The sequence below is a fragment of the Lacerta agilis genome, chromosome 10 (genome assembly GCF_009819535.1).
Source record: "Lacerta agilis isolate rLacAgi1 chromosome 10, rLacAgi1.pri, whole genome shotgun sequence".
Taxonomy (NCBI): Eukaryota; Metazoa; Chordata; class Lepidosauria; order Squamata; family Lacertidae; genus Lacerta; species Lacerta agilis.
Window position 1 is genome coordinate 10,136,154 of NC_046321.1, and position 16,717 is coordinate 10,152,870.

General features: G+C 47.5%; 1 protein-coding gene across 4 annotated transcripts in view; it reads left to right on the forward strand.

The window, feature by feature from the left end:
• Positions 1-3,642: 3,642 nt before the first annotated feature.
• Positions 3,643-16,717, forward strand: part of KRAS (KRAS proto-oncogene, GTPase) — a 40,896-nt gene continuing 27,821 nt past the window's right edge. For 2 of the 4 annotated variants that reach the window (XM_033161982.1, XM_033161984.1), the window contains exons 1-2: positions 3,643-3,767; positions 13,998-14,119. In XM_033161982.1, coding sequence (XP_033017873.1) covers positions 3,716-3,767; positions 13,998-14,119 — 174 coding nt within the window. In that variant the 5' untranslated portion in view covers positions 3,643-3,715. Of the gene's footprint in view, positions 3,768-5,239; positions 5,353-13,997; positions 14,120-16,717 lie in introns of those variants that run through there. The other 2 variants (XM_033161983.1, XM_033161985.1) reach the window with 2 other exon arrangements.

A 16,717-nucleotide genomic window follows, 5' to 3' on the forward strand; every position in this document is an offset into this window, starting at 1 on the left:
ACTGGACCTAATGGTCAGGGGTCCCTTTACTTTTACCTAATAAGGAAGGAAGGAAGGAAGGAAGGAAGGAAGGAAGGAAGGAAGGAAGGAAAGAGGGATAAAGTGAGGGGAAATTACAGAATACAAAGCAAAAGTAAACTGTATGTAACTTAGGAGTAGTTCTGTTAGTCTGTTGCAGTAAAAACCAGGAGCTTAAAGATGAACATTTCCCCCTCAATATTCACAGGGTAAGAACAGCTGCAGATCAAAGGAAATGTTGCCAGTCCAAAGTTTCAACATGTAAGTGTGCGAAATCACAGTGAGTGTTCCCTCGATTCGTTTTTATACACTACGAATCCCCAGGTTCCCAAATCTCAAGCAAAGCCCTGGGTGTAGGGGATCTTGTTTGGGGCAGAGGGGCCACATTACCCTTGTGGGAAGTTGTCTGGGGCCACATTCCAAAAGTGGCCAGGGCCAGTTCAATTGCATACCCTTAACAGGCACACATAACTGCACACACAAACTCTCTCTCACGCGCACACCGACTGTATGCCAGTAGTATGGTGTAATATTGGGCTGAGCCCAGCAGACGCTGGTAGGCTGGTCCAAATAGCTTGTGGGCTGCTGGTTCCCTGCCCTGGTTCATAACTTCAAAGCTTGCTCAAGATCCGACATGAGTTCAGGAGGCATGGATTCAATATGAGCTAAAGCTCCAAAATGCCCTGTTATGTGTTTATATTTGCCATTGAACTCGGTTGGGAAAGTTGCAGAGTTAAGTGCTCAGTATGATAAATTTTTCCTCTGACTTTAATGACTGAATTAAGGTGAGGATGCCAGGATCAGACCAGGAATCCCTAAAGAAAAGGCTTTCTGCTCTTCCCCGTTCAGGACTACTCTACAGGGGTAATTTATTATGGGGTGTGGGGGGGGGGAGGCAACAAAATTAAAAGGGTCTGCCCCGATTCTTCTGGCTTCTTTGACGACAGGGAGTTTTTGACATTGTGCAGCGGCACGTTGGCTTGCTAGCCACCCATGAAAAAAAGGAGACTTGAGTGCGCCCTGACCTTCGCAATAGTTCCACTGAGCATTTGTGACACATGGGCAAATTGCCATCGCAAGGCCCCCCACCATGTGAACACTCCCTGAAGAATTGAGCTTTGGGAAGTTACAAGCATCTCGTTGCCAAAGAAGAGCATGGAGGACGTTACTGGTGATCTGGAAAATAGTAGAATCAAGGGAATACAAGTGGTCTCTTTCCTGCATTTGCAGGGGTTGGGCTAGATGACCCTGGGGCCCCTTCCCATGCTACAAGTCTATGATTCTATGATTCACCTCCTAACAAGAGTGCTCCTTTCCAGTGTGCCAGCTGCGCCTTCTTCCAGGATACAACAGGCCACACTGGCAGGGGCTGGTGGGAGTTTTAGTTCAAAACATCTGTAAAGCACCAGCTTGGCAAAAAAGCTGCGATACAAGTGTGTAAGGGGCTGTAGCTGGCCAATTTACTCCTGCACCCTTTCCTAAGTTTTCCACTTTATTTTTCCAGTTGGCACTTAATATCCCAAGCTTCAATCTTTGTTTGGGAATTGTAGCTCTGCCAAGGGGTCTCCTAACAACACTTGGCACTCTTAAACTACAGTTCCCAGGATTCTTTGCCAGTTGAAAGTGGTATAAGAATGCTTTAAATGTTTGGTGTGGATGTGATTTTAGGCTGGGTTTTTTCCTCCTTTTTCTGGAGGAGAAAGAGGCCCGCCTTTCCCCCCCATTTCTAAAGTTTTCCAGGTTGGTTGGTTATTTAATTTCTATACCGCTTAATATATTAAAAATATCTGTAAGCAGCGTATAAAAAAAGAAAGCAATGGCAGTTTAAACAAAACATTACAAAAACACACCATTACATATGAAAATGTTGCATTAATACAAAGTTATATATAAATCGATATCAGTTCATTTTCCTCCTGAAACATCCTTTCTCTCAGCTTCCAGGTTTTCACCTAAGGTCCCCAAACCCTCTCAGATCACCTATAGAAGTCTCACAATGAGAAGACCTCCTGGAAATGGCAGACATCACACTAGTCTCTCATTATGTTTCTTCTCGGTATGAGCTTTCAAAGTGTGCATGCACACGAAAGCTCATACCAAGAACAAACTTAGTTCGTCTCTAAGGTGCTACTGGAAGGAAATTTTTATTTTTTATTTTGTTTTGACTATGGCAGACCAACACGGCTACCTACCTGTAACTAGTCTCTCATTGTTTTGTTTTTTTTATAGGCAGGGCCCAAGATATATGGCAGGTTTCCTCAAACTCAGCCCTCCAGGTGTTTTGAGACTACAATTCCCATCATCCCTGACCACTGGTCCTGCTAACTAGGGATCATGAGAGTTGTAGGCCTAAAACACCTGGAGGGCCGGGTATATGGTACTTCCTCTGGCTGCTCACAGCTGCTTCCCATTCAGCTGCATTTTCCTCACCCAGTTCTAGGTACAGCAGGTTTACGGAGTTTCCCAAGGGGTTAGGATGGATGGGGAAAGTCCCCCCTCCCTCCACTCACAGCTCTTTCTTCACCCTCTCCTCCTCCAGCTGCTTCACCCAACTATGTAAATACCTCCCTCTTGATTCTCAGTGACCCCATTTGGGCTGCAACCCTGCCAGCACTCGCAGCCCGCGTTTGCTATGAGAGGGAATTATACATTTAAATTAAAAGCTGCTCTACAGAGCAGTATCAAAAAGACAGGTCCCTGCCCCGAGGCACTTGCAATCCCAAGAGGGAGGACAGAGGGATGAAGTTGAAGGGAGAGAGAGAGGGGGCAAACAGGGGAGGGGGAGAACACACATTAGAATTGTAGAGTTGGAAGGGGGACCCAAAGCACCATCTAGACCAACCTGCTGCAACACAGGAATCACTGCTAAGTATTTGCAACTTATTTATTCATTTCATTAGCCACTTTTCTGTTCAGGTGGGCGACCTATATACAATAAAAACGGCAATTCATGTTTAATTTACAAACGTCATTTCATTGTGCTTTTTGCATTTTGCAAGTTACTCTGGGAATGACATTGAAGAGCCAGGATTGCGGGTGTAACTCTGAAAATTATGGAAGAATTCTAAAAAATTAAAATTAAAAAAATCACCGCTGGCTAAATTCCATCTCCTCCCCCCACAAACCCCAATTGCTGAAACAGAAAAAAACAACAACAACAGATCTTGAGAGGCACAATTGCTAGATCGCCATGCTGGAAATCCCTCTCTCTGTACCCTTCAGGCAATCTTAGGCATCCATCCCTACTTTGAAGTAAAACCAAACCCAAGAGGGGATTACTTCAAAGACATTTTGATTAGGGCAAGGGGCTTGCGTTCCAGTCTGGGCTCTCCACCCCAAACCCATTTGCTGCTTTCAAAAGAAAATGAAGAGAGCATTAGGATGCACCATTTGTTATGAACACCAGACAAATCAGTAAGGCTTGGCAGGTAAAAGCCCTGGGATTTGGTGCAATTTTCCAAGGCATGCCAAGCGAGGGCAGCCAGCTAGCTAAATAGGTAGGCTGCACTTACGAAACACCTTTGCAACCCATTACAGCCTAATACACAAACACACACACAACACAGCTGACTGCACCGCATACATAGGTACACACAGATAAAGATTTTGTAACACGCCCTTCTTCCTCCTCACCAGCCAATAACAGAGTAGGTGCCTGTTATTTTGGAACCTGCCTTGGGCAGAGAAGTTGCATTGCATGTACGTCCTAGAAACAGCAAAAGCAGCAAGGGCTGGAGACAGAGAGAGGGGTAAGAGGGTTGTGTTTGTGTTTGTGTATGGGGAGGGGGGGGGACCGTGTACAAAGGAGGGGATTTTTGGGGGCAGTGGACTGGGTCCCCACTGTATAATCTATCCTGCCCCCCCCCAATGTTTTCTTAAAGGCCTGAATTCTACATTGATTACTGACTGTTAAAACCAAGGGGTGGTGGTGGTAGTTATTCCAGAAGCATTAATTCAGAGTATTTTTTTTAAATAAGTGGCATTATGCTTCATCATTTATGTAACGAGTTTCCAGCGCATTAAAACACTGACGTTGTAATTCATTCGTCTATTTGTCAATCCAAATCCGGACGGATCGCCTTATTGGTTTTTTGTTTTTGTTTTTATGGTATATATTCCTGTTTGATCAGCATCCCTTTAGTTCATCGGATTTTGTAGGATAATTATCGGAGTTCTGTGCAGCGGCCAAAATGCTTTACAAGATGATGTAAATGGATCTCGCATAGGATCAGTTTCAATTCTGCATGGCTGTCACATTTCTCGGCAAAAGGGAAGAAGGGAAAACCACACACGCACTATCCTTACCTCGTGTGATTTGTTCCTGGTACGTTTCCGCGTCATTTATAGTTTCCACAGCATTTAAAGGTAACTGTTTATTATTTACATCATCTTGACAGATCGCCACTTTATTCACCAACACGGCACGCTCCTCCCATAGACAAACAAACGTACTTTACACTCTCTTTTAAAATCTCAATAACCTGCTTCCCGGGTGATTTTTGGTGCCTTCAGGCCGTCGTTCATCCGCTGTGATTTATTTTGCCATCCTCTTTTATTAATAATGGCAGGTCGGGATTCTTTTCATTTTGATAACCCGCCGTTAAAAACAACCCCCCCCCCCCATCTACCCAGTTCCAAGCTGCTGCATTTTATTTTTTATTTTTAAAAAAACACATTTTAGAAGTGCCAACTCGACCGTCTGTGCGTGTTTACTTAGAAGCAAGCCAACCCCCCCCTCCGCCCCGCCCCGGCGCTCAGCGGTTCTTGGGAGGGCGCGGAAGAACCTGCTGCAGCACACCTATAAATTCTTGTGAAAAAATAATAATATTTTAAAAATATATATGATCAATCCCTCCTTGCTGCAAGCCCGGTTTGCAACCCTGCGCTTACTCGGATGCAAAACCCCCGTGCCCGTGCAATGGAGGCTTGCTTTGCTCCCAAGGAAGCGTGCAAACGGTTGGCAGAGCTCCGCCGTTTTATATAACCGGGGCTGGTGTGTTTCTAGGCGGCGCGCGGTGGTTGCTGCTGCTGCTGCTGCTGCGCGAGGTAGAAGCGAATCTTGCAGCAAGAATCCCGGACTGCGGCTCCTCTTCAGCCCCGCCCACCCCTCCTCCTCGCCCCGCCCACCCCTCCTCCCTCTTCCTCTGCCTGATCAGGCCGGCGAATCGAGCTGCCGAGGGCATCGATGTCCCTCCCTCCCTCCTCCCCCTCTTTTTTTTAAAGCGCACCCCTCTATCCTCTTCTCGGCGCTCGGCAGCGCCAGCCCCGGCTCCGGCCTTTTCACGCAGCGGCGGCGGCGCCTCCGGAGGGACCCGGGAGGAGGAGGAGGAGGAGGTAGGTAGGTGCTCCCCAAGGGGCTGGGTGGGGGTGCCTTCTCCAGAGGAAGCCCCGGGACCTATTTGCAGCCCGCTGGAAACTGAGCCGGGGTTCAGGGGCGCCTCCCACCTCTGCCCCCCCGCCCCAGCCGCCTCTGCCCCGGGACTTAGTGGAAACCTTTCCCTCAGCTGCCTCTGCCCCGGGACTTAGTGGAAACCTTTCCCTCAGCTGCCTCTGCCCCGGGACTTAGTGGAAACCTTTCCCTCAGCCGCCTCTCTGCCCCGGGACCTAGTGGCGTCCCGGGATGAGCCCCTTCCTCCCCAGGTCTACTGGCACTGATTTGGGGGTTTAGCCGCCTCCCGCCCAGCTGGTTCTGCCCCGGGACCTAGTGGGCACACCAGGTATGAAGAAGCCCCCTTCCACCCCCCATTCGCCTCTGCCCCGGGGCTTAGTAGCCGCCCCTTGAGAAGCAGCCGCGCCCTCCCGCGGCGTCGGGGTTTGGTGGGCTCCCCGGGCGAAGAAGCCCCCGAAGCCAGCCGCTTCTGCCCCCGGACCTAGTGGCATGCTGCTGCTGCTGCTGCCGCCCGCGCCCTTTCGCTTGGGTCTTTCCCCTCCCTTCTCTGCTTGTCCTTCATTGCGGGTCTTCTCCCCCGTCTTCGAAGGAAATAAACGCGGGGGGGGGGAGAAAATGAATGAGAATGGGGGGGAACACACACGCGCGATGGTGACTCTTCCTTGTTTCAAAATGGAAACATTCAAAAAGTTAGACATCTTTTCCTTCTCTCCTCCTCCCTCCTCCTCCCCACTGCAAAGTCTTTCCCGGTGGTTCAACTTTCCTGAGATTCATTCCGGCTCCCATATAGGGCGGCGGGGATACTTTTTGGGTGTGTTTTTGGTGATGGGGGGGGGGGTCTGCCTTCCTTCCCCGCCAAACCTTGAAAGAAGTAAGGAAGGGGACCTTCCTGCCCCTTGGATCCTGGATGCGCCCCACTTCCTCCTCATCCCTCCCGGACATTGTTCCTCTCCTGCGTGGGGTTCACCTTCCTGGAAAAGCTGCCTTCCGTTTCCCCCCCCCGGGGGGGGCAGTACCGTATTTTGCAAATCCTCCTTTTATGTTTCTGCCTGCTCTAATCTGTCGGAACTTTCAAGCTTGCTATATGTACATCCACTGAGATTTTATGTACAGTGGTACCTCGGGTTACATACGCTTCAGGTTACATACTCCGCTAACCCAGAAATAACGCTTCAGGTTAAGAACTTTGCTTCAGGATGAGAACAGAAATCGTGCTCTGGTGGCACCTTAGAGACCAACTAAGTTTGTTCTTGGTATGAGCTTTTGTGTGCATGCACACTTCTTCAGATACACTGAAACAGAAGCCACCAGACCCTTATATATAGTGAGAGAGTGGGGAGGGGTATTACTCAGAAGGGTGGTGGGAATGGCTGATTGGCTGATAGGTGTGGAAAACCAGATGATCCGGGGGGGGGGGTCCCTTCCAACTCTGTGATTCCATTGTGGGTGGAGTAGCAGACAAAAGGTGGGTGGGGCCAGAGGCAAAAGTGGGCGGAGTTGCCTTATACTCCACAGGCCTATCTGGCTGAGTGTCCTCTGCACTGACTGGTAGCCGTTCCCCAGCACATCAGGCAGGGGTCTCTCTTAGCTCCTACCTGGACACACCTGGGTTTGAGCCTGAGATCCTCTACCTGCAAAACCAGACCCAGAAATAGAAGTCACCAGAAGGGTCTGGTGACTTCCGTTTCAGTGTATCTGAAGAAGTGTGCATGCACACGAAAGCTCATACCAAGAACATACTTAGTTGGTCTCTAAGGTGCTACTGGAAGGATTTTTTTAATTTTGTTTTGACTATGGCAGACCAACACGGCTGCCTACCTGTAACTGCAAAACCACTGAGAGATGAATATGAGCAAATATTGGGGATGAGCAGTTTAAACTTTAAACCAAACGAAACTTTTGTTCTCTGTACAGTAGTACCTTGGTTCTCAAATGCCTTGGTACTCTAACAACTTGGAACCCAAACACTGCAAACCCGGAAGTAAGTGTTTTGGTTTGCGAACTTTTTGAGTGTTACGCTTCCGTTTTGAGTGTTATGCTTCCGATTTGAGTGCCACACTTCTGTTTTGAGTGTTATACTGATATCTGTCTGTTTTTGGGTTTTTTTGTGACTGTGTGGAACCCAGTTCAACTACTGATTGATTGTGTGACTGCAGTACATTTATTGCTTCCATTTTATGGATCAATGGTCTCATTAGATAGTAAAATTCATGTTAAGTTGCTGTTTTAGGGGTTGTTTTTAAAAGTCGGGAACGGATTGATCCATTTTGCATTACTTTCCATGGGAAAGCACACCTTGGTTTTGGAATGCTTTGGTTTTGGAACGGACTTCTGGAACAGTTTAAGTTTGAGAACCAAGGTACCACTGTATTGGGCAAATCTTGGTGCCAAGCAGTACTGAATACTTTGTGGGTGTGCCATTTCCCTGTTCTTGTGGTGAGTGGCCTGCCTGCCACTTGCTGTAACCAGGGTATGCAGGGCGGTAAAGGTTTTTGCAGAGTCCCAGTGGCTCAAATTGGAGAGGTCCTGAGTGCTGGATATGCAGAAATGGCCATATTGCCAGTGGGGGAATTCCTGTGAGGTTAAAGCTTCCCACCACTCTGTCCGTAGATGGCTTCTGTAATGTTTATTAACGTTCTGTGACTATTATTTCCTATTTCTTAAATGTGGCAAGCTTGGCTTGGCTAGGATAAAGTATAATCTGGCAAAGGCTTCATTTGTTCTTTCTCCAGCCTGGTGAAAAATGTCTGCGTAGCTCTAAAGCTCACCTGCGGTATTTTAAAAGTCTGGCTCGCGCAAGAAAAGTTATTGTCTCATTGCATAGGCATCGTGTGAACCAGGTTTGGATGTGTTTGTCGTGGCAGCTCCAGTCCTTGCACCTTCCAAAGACTGCTGGATGTGGTTGTGGAACCTTTGTGGCATGTGGAACCCAAGCGACTGTCTTACAGAATCATAGAATTGTAGAGTTGGAACGGACCTCGATGGTCATCTATCCCAAACCCTTGCAACACAGGAACCTCAGCTAACGCATTCTAGAGTTGCAGGGGTGAAGGGAACTTATGACCCTCTTAGATGCCCGTTGGACTCTAGCTCCCATCATCCCTGGCGACTTTAGCCAAGATGAACTTTAGCCAAAAAGAACTGGAGAGTGTCGTATTAAGCTACCCTTGTTCCGTTGCTCCAGGCATCTTAAAGTTGTTTTCCGGCAATACTAACGTTTTCTGGCAATTCTTACGGTGTCTTCCTGAGGTTTTGGACCACAACTCTCATCAACCCTAGCTGGCATGACCAATTGTTGTTGTTGTTGTTCAGTTGTTCAGTCGTGTCCGACTCTTCGTGACCCCATGGACCAGAGCACGCCAGGCACGCCTATCCTTCACTGCCTCTCGCAGTTTGGCCAAACTGATGTTAGTAGCTTCGAGAACACTGTCCAACCATCTCGTCCTCTGTCGTCCCCTTCTCCTTGTGCCCTCCATCTTTCCCAACATCAGAGTCTTTTCTAGGGAGTCTTCTCTTCTCATGAGGTGGCATGACCAATAGTCAGCCATAATCACACACACATGTCAAAATGTTTTTGGATGTGGATTTTCATGTGGATGCAGATGAATGTGGAACGGTCACAAAGAGATCAGTTATGACGGGCAACTTCCCCTGGAAAATGCTTTGCCCGCTGGTACCTATTTTCTCTTTCTTTGTACAGATTCAAAGGAATATAGGGTTGTATTTGGTGCCATGTTGTCCATGCACAGAGGTCAAGCTGAGGCTCAGCAGGTTTGCTTAGCGCACAGGTGAGCTGGCTGCACACCTTGCAACACGTGCCAGGATTCTCTTCAACTTGCAGAGGTTCCATCAAGAGTTTTATCTGGCAGGCGAGTCCAAAGCAGAAACTGTTCCTTGAAGGCTGAAAAATTGAAAAGTACTTGGCTGATATCTTCAGGTTTGGAAGTGAGAAACACCGACTCTAATCCCAGTTTATCCCGAATTGGCTTTGGGGAAGCTGCAATGTGTTTCCGCCTAACCTACGTCACCTAATCTGTTACGAATTATTAAAAGCTCTTTGCTGAGTAAGTTTTATCAGTCTGATGAAGAAAGAAAATAGGATGTTTTTCTCTGTTAGATTAGCGTCTAAACCAAGTAATATGGAACTTTCGAGTTTCATTTAATTTCAACAGACGCTGCATCATGATAATGATGTGTTTCTCAAGTTCAAAGTACAAGAAAAGTCCCTCTTTGGTATATATTGGCTCATAAATTACCTAACTAGATAAAAACGGACTCTAATAGGAGAGAACATGACAGCCAACAGCAGCCCTACAATAATATTGTTTGAAGTCGCAAATTTAAGAATAGGTTTGCCGGTGCCATCAGAGTAAATGCATTTTTTTACAGATAAGACATTTGGCATTCAAGTGTTCATGATAAAAAAAGTCAAGTAAGTTGATAGCAGTTGTGTGTGTGTGTGTGTGTGTGTGTGTGTGTGTCGGTGATAATTTTTGAAAATTGTGTTTTAATTGTGGTGGTGGTGGTCTGCCTGTCACAGGGATTTGAACCGCTGACCTTCTGATCAGCAAGCCCTAGGCTCTGGTGCCTGATGACATAGAATAATAGAATTGTAGAGTTGGAAGGGACTCCAAGGGTCATGTAGTCCAACCCCCTGCAATGCAGGAATCTCAACAAAAGCATCCCTGACAGGTGGCCATCCAACCTCTGCTTAAAAACCTCCAAGGAAGGAGAGACCACCACCTTCTGAGGGAGTCCGTTCCACTGTCAAACAGCTCTTACGGTCAGAAAGTTCTCCCTGATGTTTATTAGGAATCTCCTTTCTTGTAACTTGAAGCCAGGCATAGGCAAACTCGGCCCTCCAGATGTTTTGGGACTACAACTCCCATCATCCCTAACTAACAGAACCAGTGCTCAGGGATGATGGGAGTTGTAGTCCCAAAACATCAGGAGGGCTGAGTTTGCCTATGCCTGCTTTAAGCCATTCCAAAATAAAATTAAAGTCAATGGGATTTGTGGTTGGGGAGAGAGAAGATTGCTCGATGTCTCCCTCCCGTAAATTTTCTGATTCAAAAAGTCCTTGACTTTATCTCCGAAGGAAGAGGGGAATCTGACGTCAGGGTCATTCATCGCGGCCACTTGGCACCTCCCCCCCCCAAAAAAGGATGTGAGAGCACATAATCATGTAATATTTGAATGTGCCGATTTATATCTATAGGTTTGGATTTAGGCATCATTTAAATGCCATGCAATACATCTTGCCAAAGTGTGGAAGGCTGTGTCTGCTGTCTAGATGTCCACAGTTGGTGGGCAATGCCCCATCTCTCACTCATTAGTGGACATCCTAGACTGAACAGCTCTCCAGGCAGTGCATACCTTCAGATAGAGGACTGTCCTCTGTAAAGGAGGACACATGGCTGCCCTTATTTCACTGCAGTCTCCCACAGTAATGACTTTCCTATTATTCCTATTATTTATTAGTTAGTTAGTTAGTTGCTGTATCTTTCCCAGGGCAACTAAAAGCGACTTACAACCAAACAGTGAACAGATTTGTTTTGATGTGATTTGTCTGATGCCATGAATACCAACAGGATTTGGGGTGGAGAGGAGAGAAGGTTGCTGCTCTCTCCTTCCCTTGGCACTTGTTCGCCCAGTAATTTTTGGACACTAAATGTATTTATGGAATTTTAAAGGTAAAGGGCAAAGGGACTCCTGACAGTTAAGTTCAGCTGTGAACGACTCTGGGGTTGCGGCGCTCATCTCGCTTTACAGGCTGAGGGAGCCGGCGCTTGTCCGCTCTGCAGACAGTTTTTCCGTGTCAAGTGGCCAGCATGACTAAGCCGCTTCTGGCGAAACCAGAGCAGCGCACGGAAATGCCGTTTACCTTCCCGCTGGGGCGGTACCCATTTATCTATTTGCACTGGCGTGCTTTCGAACTGCTAGGTTGGCAGGAGCTGGGACCGAACAAGGGGAAATCACCCCGCCGCGGGGATTCGAACCGCCAACCTTCTGATCAGCAAGCCCAGGAGGCTCTGTGGTTTAGACCACAGCGCCACCCGCGTCTCTTATGGAATTTTAGGGGTGGTGATTTAACTTCTCCTTAATAGAGGGAAAATACTTGAAGGTGGTCAGTTATATACTTGGAATATAACCCCTGTGCAAGGAACTTGAATTTTTGCTAGCCCTTCTTTTTTGGATGTGTTTTAAGCACAATACTCTCATTGTCTGATCTACTGTGGCATTGTTGCCCCGACATGCTCCTTGGCGTAGCGAGATGACTAAAAATTGAGTATTTGTGTCACTTGGCAGTTGACTTTATTTATCTGAATAAATGGCGGCAATTGGCCAAAGCTGTACAGTGCCACCTGCTTATTGATCTCTTTGACCTCCACTACCAAAACCATTGGATTTTTAGTTGTACATGCCATTTTCAGTGAGATCGAGTGTGGCAGGATGGCAGCCACCCTTTTCAACGTTGCTGGTCATATGTAGAGATCGTGCTGTGTATGTGCATCCTCTGAATTTTGCAAAATGCCTTTTCCCCCCCAAGGAAAGAAAGAACTTGCAGGGATGAGAATGGTGTCCTTTGATCTGAGTAGTTTGTAAGATTCAGAATTGTACAGTTGGAAGGGACCATGAGGGCCATCTAGTCCAACCCCCTTTGTTGCAGGTATCTTTTGCCCAACGTGGGGCTCGAACCTATGACCCTGAGATTAAGAATCTCATGCTTTACTGGCTGAGCTAAATGAACAATAGCCGAGTCTAGTGAGCCCTTTGGTCGGGAATTCTGTTCCATATTTATTAATTTAGTTTATATACCGCCCTGTACCCAGAGGTCTCAGGGGGGTTCACAGAAAAGATCACAACATATACAGTGGTGCCTCGCAAGACGAAATTAATTTGTTCTGCGAGTCACTTCGTCTTGTGAGAATGTCATCCTGCGGAGCGCGGCTTGCATTGAAACGGCTGTGCGGGGAAAAAAATCGCAAAACGTTTTCGTCTTGTGAAAAATGGGCATAGAAAAAGTCGTCTTGCGAGTCACCACTGTGATCGCAAAACCCTTTCGTCTTGCGAGGTACCATTTTAAAAGGGTATAGGATGTCAATCAGATCAAACAAAGGCCTGGTTAATAAGGAATGTTTTTGCCTGGTGCCTGGGGAGAGCATTCCACTGATGGGGAGCCACTGCAGAGAAGGCCCCGTTCTTGTGTTGCCACCCTCCAGACCTCTCGAGGAGGAGGCACACAAAGAAGGTCCTCAGAAGATGATCTCGGGGTCTGGGTAGGTTCATAAGGAAAGAGGCGATCATTGAGGTATTGCGGTCCTGAGCCGTTTCAGGCCATATAGGTCAAAAACAGCACTTTGAATTGGGAATTACGTGAGAAATAGCTCAGCCATTTATAGTAAAAAGAGCAGCAAAGAGCCTCGTGGCTCCCTCATGATTAACAAATAAGGGGCAGCTGCATATTCCTGCATTGCAGGGGGTTGGACTAGAGGATCCTCAGGGTCCCTTCAAACTCTTATCATTCTATGATTCTATTAAATCCGACCCAATCTTTCTTGGACTGCAGGGAGGAGCAGGTCACCCCATGCGGTGGAGACCACCAGTCGCCTCCTGCTGCGGCATGGCTGCGGTTTGGCAGGGAGGAGTGAGGGAGCGGCAAAGTCAGGGCTTTGCAACTGCGTTGGTGCGAGTGCTAGACACGTTTTCACAGTGTTCTGGTGCAGCCTGGACCTTGCTGCTGCCTCGAATCTGCTGGCAGGTGCAGGAGGCCATTGCTGTGGCTTCACCCCGCTAGGTGAACCACTCTTGCGTTCAGATGCATGAGATTGGGAGCAGGGTGGCGTGTATGAGGGTATTGGAAATACCTGAAATGCAAAAAGTCCAGTCAGAGACCAGCGTAGCTGTACAATATGGCTGGACGATATATCGATAAATCATCCAAAACTGGTTTCAAGTCCATATTGTAATGAGTTTCATAATTTTTGACCTGGCAATATGTCGCGAATCAGGGTGTGTGTGTGTGTGTGTTTATGTGCTTTGCAAAAATGATGCAGAAAAAGACCATGAAGCCAGCCAAGGCCTCTACAAAGTTGCATCCTTATTTCAGACATGGTGATATATTGTGATGTTGAAAACCAGATATTGCCCATTCCGTACTGTACAACCCTAAAAGCAAAATAATTGCAATGGCCGATTAAACAAGGTGACAAAAGAAACACCCCAGCACTGGTGGTGTAGTAAGGAGTGCAATCAAAAATCCACAATCTCAATTCAAGTCCCAGGTGACATATTTCATAACTGCCTGATGAATTGCAGTTTAGCCACCTGGTGTTTCTCTTTGAAGTTCCTTTGTTCTAGGGTGGTTAAATGCAAGGTTGGTTGGAGACTGTCTTGGTATACCGAGATGCCCTCCTGGTTTCGGGAATATTGCCATTTCCGATGTTGGATTTGGGGGGGAAAGCCATGCAAACCTTTCCTTATTTGATGGCAGCGTCCATTTCTTGTGGTTTCTGTGTCTTACCTGTAGCCAAAGGGCCTCCAGTGTTCTATTGAATAAAGCTGATATTTCTGCTTCATCTTCCAACAGGCCTACAGAAGATGACGGAATACAAGCTGGTCGTTGTTGGAGCTGGTGGCGTGGGCAAGAGTGCGCTGACGATACAGCTGATTCAGAACCATTTCGTAGATGAATACGACCCTACAATAGAGGTAAATGATTTCCTAATAAGTGAATAAGAGTCCGCAAGGCAATGCGGGAATCTAGTTTTCTCCTTTTCCATTCTGGCTGGGCTCTCCTAGGATGCAATTATCTCTTGGGTTTTGCATATATGTTCATAATGATAGCAATCAATCAATTTATTTATTGCATTAGCCCTATGGCCATAGCACATAGTAAAAGACCAGGCAGTAGCCTGACACGATTATGCAAAGAATACAACAGATGCAGTTAAAACAATTGGAAATAAAATCGTACAGGATAAAACAAATAAAAGAAAAAGCACTAGCGGGCGTGACGACAGTGTCCGAGTTGGGAATATACATAAGACTAAGGCTAAGGGAAGTTGGCCAAAAAGGTGGTCCTGTGTTTCAGGGCCTGTAATATGTAGATGGCCACTCCATGTGAAACCAAGGGGTCGGCATCCGCCAGTAGATATTTCACGCGGTCATCGTCCCTGGCGATAGTCGGCGGGATTAGAAGGAGAAGCCTAGATCTTATTGAGGCGTATAGTGGGCAGTAGAGGAAGAAGTGAATAAAGTCCTCTATCTTTCCATTGTTGCATGGGCAGAGTCGAAGATCCAGAGGGGTATTGGAAAATACACCCTGTAAGAATGCTGTGGGAATGGCATGAAATCGAGCTAGTGTAAAGGCCCTTCTCAGCGTAGGATCCGTCAGATCACTCAGATAGTGATAGCAGAGATAAAGGATTAGCCTTTTTTTTTGATAAGGTATAATGTCGTAATCGTCTATTAATTCTTCACGACTCTCTATCAAAGAGAGTGGATTGTTGATAATCCTCCAGGCATGGAGCTGTGCTGTGTTAGTGCTATTCACAGACTTGAGCCCATTCATTTCAATGGATCTGCTCTCGGTATAACTTAGTTCCCTAACCACCCATGGACTGTGGGAGTGATCTGGCAGATGCCACTGGGGGAGGTGGCTTTTCTCACTGGCTGACTCGCAGGGGACGAAAATGGTTTAACCCAGCAGTCTTCTTCCTTGAGTTGCGGAATTTCCCGAAACAGCTTCCTTGAGCAGTGGGAGTGCTCCCAGCATGCAAATATAGGGTGGAAGATTAAGGGACGGGTCCCCAAATGCATGTTTAAAAGCATGTTGCTGGATCTGGAACGCATGCCTGATCTAGAGCAGTGTTCCCCAACCTTGGGCCTCCAGCTGTTTTTGGACTACAGCTCCCATCATCCCTAGCTAGCAAGGCCAGTGGTCAGGGATGATGTGAGTTGTAGGCCAAAAACAGCTGGAGGCCCAAGGTTGGGGAACACTGATCTAGAGCATTGATCTTCAGCAGGTGGGTGGGGACCCAGTACTGGGGCATGTGGGGTCTAGTGTGGTGCAAAGGGTCAGTGCGTCTGGCTGTTAACCAGAAGGTTGGCGGTTTGAACCACACCCCCAGGGACAGCTGTGTGCAGGATTCCTGCATCGAGAGGGGTTGGACTAGATAACAATTGGAGTCCCTCCCAACTCTATAATCCTATGAGTCTATTGCCTGTTGGTTTAGTTGCAAGTTGCGTTGGGGTGCCCCGGGCGAGATAAAGCAACTGACAAATTTAATAAACAAATAACGTAATTGAAACGGCCTGGTCTGTTGCAACAGTGGGTTGCAACAGCAGCACTGGTGGGTTGCAACAGCAGCACTACTGCCATAGGAAAAGGTAAAGGGACCCCTGACCATTAGGTCCAGTCGTGGACGACTGGGGTTGTGGCGCTCATCTTGCTTTACTGGCCGAGGGAGCCAGCATACAGCTTCCGGGTCAAGTGGCCAGCACGACTAAGCCGCTTCTGGCGAACCAGAGCAGCGCACAGAAACGCCGTTTACCTTCCCGCCGGAGCAGTACCTGTTTATCTACTTGCACTTTGACGTGCTTTCGAACTGCTAGGTTGGCAGGAGCAGGGACCATGCAACAAGAGCTCACCCCGTCACGGGGATTCGAACCACCGACTTTCTGATCAATAAGCCCTAGGCTCTGTGGTTTAACCCACAGCGCCACCCGCGTTACCGCCATAGGTAAATATGGTAAAGAAAACGTAAGAAAGGCGTCTCCAAATGCATGATTGAGTTAGAGGTGGGTCCCAGGTTTGAAACGGTTGAAGACTATGGATTTAGAAGATATAGCACTATAGTGCCTAGGTGCTGCCATGCCATGAAATGCAGCCTGTTTACGTAACTGCTACACCAGGGGAACTGCTGGGTGTTTAAAACACCCGGCCACTGATCCATGTCACAGATTTGTGCCTGCTAATTTATATGCAGAGATGCCCTTGGGCAAAGTAAGAGGGTGGATGGCTGGGGTCTCGCACCCTGCTTGTGACCTTCTTGGAAGCTCCTGGTTGGCCAAGAACGATGACAGCTTGCTGGACTCGGTAGACCTTAGTTCTGATCCAGCAAGGGGTGATCTTGACTTCCAATTCTTAAGGCCCCATTAACAGGGTTGAAAACGTGTCAGCAACACCTGCTGAAACCCCAGAAAATGGGGCGCATGTGGGAATCTGCAGGAATCCTGTAAGTCAGGGGATGGGGCGTTGGGCAAAGGACATTCTCATCCCCACCTGGAGATGCATAGAACTGAAAC